This window comes from Orycteropus afer, unplaced genomic scaffold (assembly GCF_000298275.1).
Source record: "Orycteropus afer afer isolate SDZICR_OR568_19922 unplaced genomic scaffold, OryAfe1.0 scaffold00187, whole genome shotgun sequence".
NCBI classification, from domain to species: domain Eukaryota; kingdom Metazoa; phylum Chordata; class Mammalia; order Tubulidentata; family Orycteropodidae; genus Orycteropus; species Orycteropus afer.
The window spans coordinates 433822-439200 of record NW_006921774.1 but is presented as its reverse complement, the minus strand read 5'-3'; the positions used below and the strand labels follow the sequence as shown (position 1 = coordinate 439200).

Below are 5379 nucleotides of genomic sequence, written 5' to 3'. Positions count from 1 at the left end.
ATATATTAAATTTCCATTTATCTAGCTGTTAATATCTTTTTTTTTTTTCTTAAGCTATCTGTGGAAGCACGTACAGAGATGACTAGAAAAGCTATTAAAACAGTCAAGCATTTTATTGAGAAGCCAAGGAAAAGAAATTCAGAAGGAGACATTCAAGAACCTGGTGATTCTAAAGTAACCTATGCAGATACTTTGACTCATCTGGAGAGATCACTTGCCCACCTGGAAACTCTCAGCCATAGCTTCATTGTATCTCTGAAAAATAGTGAGCAGGTATGAAAACATAAATGCTCAGTCACTTGGATAATATCAGATCTTATATGCTGTCATTTACTGTTTAAAACTATAGTCTAATACTTTTGAAATGGTTTCTAGTCTTAAAGAGATCCTTGCAAAAAAGTTCCCCAAACATTTATTCTTAACCTCTTCTTTATTACTTCATTGTCAGTTCAATTTTTATTTCTTTATAAAAAGATTTAAGCCACTTAACAAAATTGATGCTTGGGGTGAGAGTGGTAATATGGGGTAAGAGAAATAGGTAGATGGTTAGCTGGAGTTGAACAATGGATAGGTGCCTGGATGGTTGTCCCTAATGGTGAGAAATGATAAAGGAAATAATTTTTAAACTGTTTGCTGCTACCACCAGTCATCTGTCAGTTTGTCATACTGTGGTGGCTTGCATGTGGCTGTGCAGTTGGAAGCTATACCACTGGCATTTCAAGCACCAGCAGGGTAACCTGTGGCGGACAGGTTTCAGTGGTGCTTCCAGACTAAGACAGACTGGGAAGAAGGATGGGGCCATACACTTCTGAAAAATTGGCCACTGAAAACTTTCAAATAGCAGTGAAACACTGTCTGATATATTGCTTGAGAACTTGATGAATAGCAGTGAAATATTGTATGACAAAGTGCTAAAAGATGAGCCCATCTGTTGGGAAGGCACTCAAAGTACAACTGGAGAAGAGCTGCCTCATGAAAGTAGCAGTATCCTTAATCATGTGGATGGAGCAGAGCTTTCAGAACCTCTGTTTGCTGATGTGACATGACTCACCATGGGAAGAAATTGCTGCAAACATCCATTAATCAATGAAACATGGAATATATAAAGTATGGGTCTAGGAAAATTAGAAGTTGTCAAAAATGAAATGGAACACATAAAGATCCACATCCTAGGTGTTAGTGAGCTGAAATGGACTGTTTTTTGGCCATTTTGAATCAAACAAACATATGATCTACTATGCAAGGAATTTCAAATTGAAGAGCAATGGTGTGATATTCATCACCACAAAGAATGTTTAAGATCGATCCAGAAATACAGTGCTGTCGGTGATAGGATAATGTCCATATGCCTACAAGGAGAACCACTTAGTACTACTATTATTCAAATCTACACACCAACCACCAAAGCCAAAAATGAGGAAAGTGAAGATTTTTACCATCTTCTGCAATCTGAAATTGACCAGACATGCAATCCAGGTATGTTGATTATAATTGGTGATTGGAATGTGAAAGTTGGAAACAAAGAAGAAACACTGGTAGTTGAAAAATATGGCCTTGATGACAGAAATGCCACTGGAGATCACATGATAGGATGTTTCAAAGCCAACGACATATTCATTGTAAATACCTGTTTTCAGCAACATAAACAGTGGCTCTTCACCAGATGGAATACACAGGAATCAGACTGGCTGCATTGTAGAATGAAGCAATGGAGAAGCTCAATATCTTCAGCCAAAATAGACCATCAAGTGCTCATATGCAAGTTCCAGTTGAAGCTGAAGCCAATTGTAAAAGTCCACAAGATCCAAAATATGACCTTGATTATATCACACCTGAGTTTAGAGAGCATCTAAAGAATAGATTTGAAACACCAGTGCCCAAAAACCAAATGAATTGTGGGTTGACATCAAGAACATCATCCATGAAGAAAGTGAATGGTGATTAAAAAGGTACAAAGGGAAAGAAAAAAAAAAAAAAAAACACCAAAATGGATGTCTGAAGAAACTCTGAAACTTGCTCTTGAATAGAGAATACCTAAAGCAAATGGAAGAAATGTCGAGGTAAAAGAGCTGAACAGATTTCAGAGAGCAGCTTGAGAAGACAAAGTCAATTATTATAATGAAATGTGCGAAGACCTAGAGTTAGAAAACCAAAAGGGAACAACACATTCAGCATTTCTCAAGCTGAAAGAACTGAAGAAAAAATCAAGCCTCAATTTGCGCTATTGAATGATTCTACAGACAAAATACTAAAGATGCAGGAAACGTCAAAAGAAGATGGAAGGAATACACAGTCACTGTACCAAAAAGAATCGGTTGATATTCATCAATTTCAAGAGGTGGCATATGATCAAGACTAATGGTATTGAAGGAAGAAGTCAAAGCTGCAATGAAGGAAGTGGCATAAAACAAGACTCCAGGGATTGATGGAATACCCATTGAGATGTTTCAACAAATGGATGCTGCTCTTGAAGCACTTACTCGTCAGTGACAAAAAATTTGGAAGATGGCTACCTGACTTACCAACTGGAAGAGATCCATATTTGTACTCATTCCAAAGAAAAGTGACCCCACAGGATGTGGAAATTATCAAACAATATCATTAATATCACATGCAAGAAAAATCTTGCTGAAGATAATTAAAAAATGTTTGCAGGAGTATATTGACAGGGAACTTCCAGGAATGCAAGCTGGATTCAGAAGAGGATGTGGAACAAGGGATGTCATTGCTGGTGTTAGATGGATCTTGGCTGAAAACAACGAATACCAGAAATATATTTACTTGTGTTTTATTGACTGTGCAAAAGCATCCAGCTGTGTGGATCATAACAAATTATGGAAAACACTGAGAGAAATGTGAATTCCAGAACACTTAATTGTGCTCATGAGGAACCTGTACATAGACCAGGAGGCTGTCGTTCAAACAGAACAAGGGGATACTGCATTGTCTAAAATCAGAAAGGGAGGGCAACAGCATTGTATCCTTTCACATACCTATTTAGTCTGTTTGGGAGCTCTGGTAGCATAGTGCTTAAGACACTTGACTGCTAACCAGAGGGCTGGCAGTTCACATCCACCAGCCACTCCTCAGAAAGAAGGTTGGGTAATGTGCTTCTGTAGTGATATTGGCTCGGAAAACCAAGGAGGGGTCGCTGTGAGTCGGGTCTGACTCGACGGCACAGAACAACAACAATAACATTCACTCTGTTTCCTGAGCAAATAATCCAAGAAGCAAGACTATATGAGGAAGAGTGTGGCAGTAGGCTTGGAGGAAGACTCATTAACAATCAGCTGTATGCAGATGACACAACTTTGCTTGCTGAAAACAAAGATGGCTTGAAGCACTGATGAAGATTCAAGGCTGCAGTCTGCAATATGGATTACACTTCAACATAAAAGAAACAAAAATCTTCACAACTGGACCAATAAACAGCATCACAATAAATGGAGAAAAGATTGAAGTTGTCAAAGACTTCATATTACTTAGATTCACAATCAACATCATTGGATGCAACAGTCATGAAATCAGACACCGTATCACACAGGGAACATCTACTGCAAAAGACCTCTTTAAAGTGCTAAAGAGCAAAGATGTCTCTTTGAAGACTAAGGGGCACCTAACCCAAGTCATGGTATTTTCAATTGCTTCATATGCATGTGAAAACTGAACAAGGAAAAGGGAAGACCAAAGATGAGTTGATGCTTTTGAGTTGTGGTGCTGGTGAAGAATACTGAAAGTACCATGGACTGCCAGAGGAAGGAACAAATCTGTCTTGGAAGAAGAACAGCCAGAATGCTCCTTGGAAGTGAGAATGGCCAGACTTCATTTCACCTGCTTTTTTCATATTGTCTGAGGGGACCATTCCCTGGAGAAGGATATCATGCTTGCAAAAATGGAGAGTCAGCAAAAAAGGGAAAGGCCTTCAACTAGATGGATTGCCACAGTGGCTGCAACAATGGGCTCAAGTATAGCAAGCATTATGAGGCTGTCGCAGGACTGGGAAGTGTTTTGTTCTGTTGTATGTGAGGCCACTGTAGGAGCCGAATGGACAGCACCTAACAACAATGGAGACTAATTAGTACTACTGTTATTCAAATTTATGCACCTACCACTAAAGCTAAAGATGAAAAAATTGAAGGTTTTTTGTTTGTTTGTTTGTTTTTACTAACTTCTACTGTCTGAAATTGACCAAACATCCAAACATGTAATCAAGATGTATTGGTAATTATGGTGATTGGAATAAGAAAGTTGCACACAAAGAAGAATCACTGGTAGTTGTAAAGTGCATCATTCATGATAGAAATGACACCAGAGATTGCATAATGGAATTTTACAAGACTAGTGACTTATTCATTACAAATACCTTTTCTCAACAACATAAACAGTGGTTATACACCCGGAGCTCACTCGATGGAATACACAGGAATGAAATTGACTATGTCTGTTGATGAAAGAGGCAATGGAGAAGCTCATTATCACCAGTCAAAACAAGGCCAGGAGTTGACTATGAAACAGACTATCATTGTTTGTATATAATTTCAAGCTGAAGCTGAAGAAAATTAAGTCCACAAGAGCCAAAATCTGACCTGGATTATATCCTACCTGAATTTAAGGACCATATGAAGAATACATTTGACACACTAAACACCAGTAATGACATCAAGAACATCACATGTGAAGAAAGCAAAAGGTCACTAAAAAGACAGGAAAGGAAGAAATGACCAAAACGAATGTCAGAAGAGACTCTGAAACTTGCTCTTGAATGGAGAGTAGCTAAAGTGAATGGAAAAAATGATGAAATAAAAGCTCAGAAAAGAGGATTTCAAAAGGCACCTAGAGAAGACAGGCTAAAGTATTATAATGAAATGTGCCAAGGCTTGATTTAGAAAAGCAATAGGGAAGAACGTGCTCAGCATTTCTTAAATTTAAAGAACTGAAGAAAAATGTCAAGCCTTCAATTACAATACTGAAGGATTCTGTGGGCAAAATATTGAATGATACAGGAAGCATCTAAAGAAGATGGAAGGAATATATGTCCCTGTACCAAAAAGAATTAGTGGATGTTCAGCCATTTCAGGAGGTAGCATATGATCAATTACCCATGCCATTGAAGGAAGAAGTCCAAGCTGCAGTGAAAGAATTGGGGGAAAAACAAAGCTCCAGTATTCATTGAGATGTTTTAGCAATCAGAATCAGCACTGGAAGTACTTACTCTTTTATGCTAAGAAATTTGGAAGGGAGCTACCTAGCCAACCAACTGGAAGAGATTGGTATTTGTGCCCATTCCAAAGAAAGGTAATGCAGTACAATGTGGAAATTATCTAACAATATCATTAATATCACACACAAGTAAAATATTTCTGAAGGTAATTTCAAAAA

At 38.0% G+C, this 5379-nt stretch overlaps 1 protein-coding gene across 1 annotated transcript in view; it reads left to right on the top strand.

Annotated features, from left to right (window-relative positions):
* Nucleotides 1–5379, top strand: part of NBAS (NBAS subunit of NRZ tethering complex) — a 750019-nt gene that overhangs the window by 632480 nt on the left and 112160 nt on the right. The window contains exon 45 of the mRNA XM_042781864.1: nucleotides 55–273. Within this exon, the coding sequence (XP_042637798.1) occupies nucleotides 55–273 (219 nt within the window). The remainder of the gene's footprint in view (nucleotides 1–54; nucleotides 274–5379) is intronic.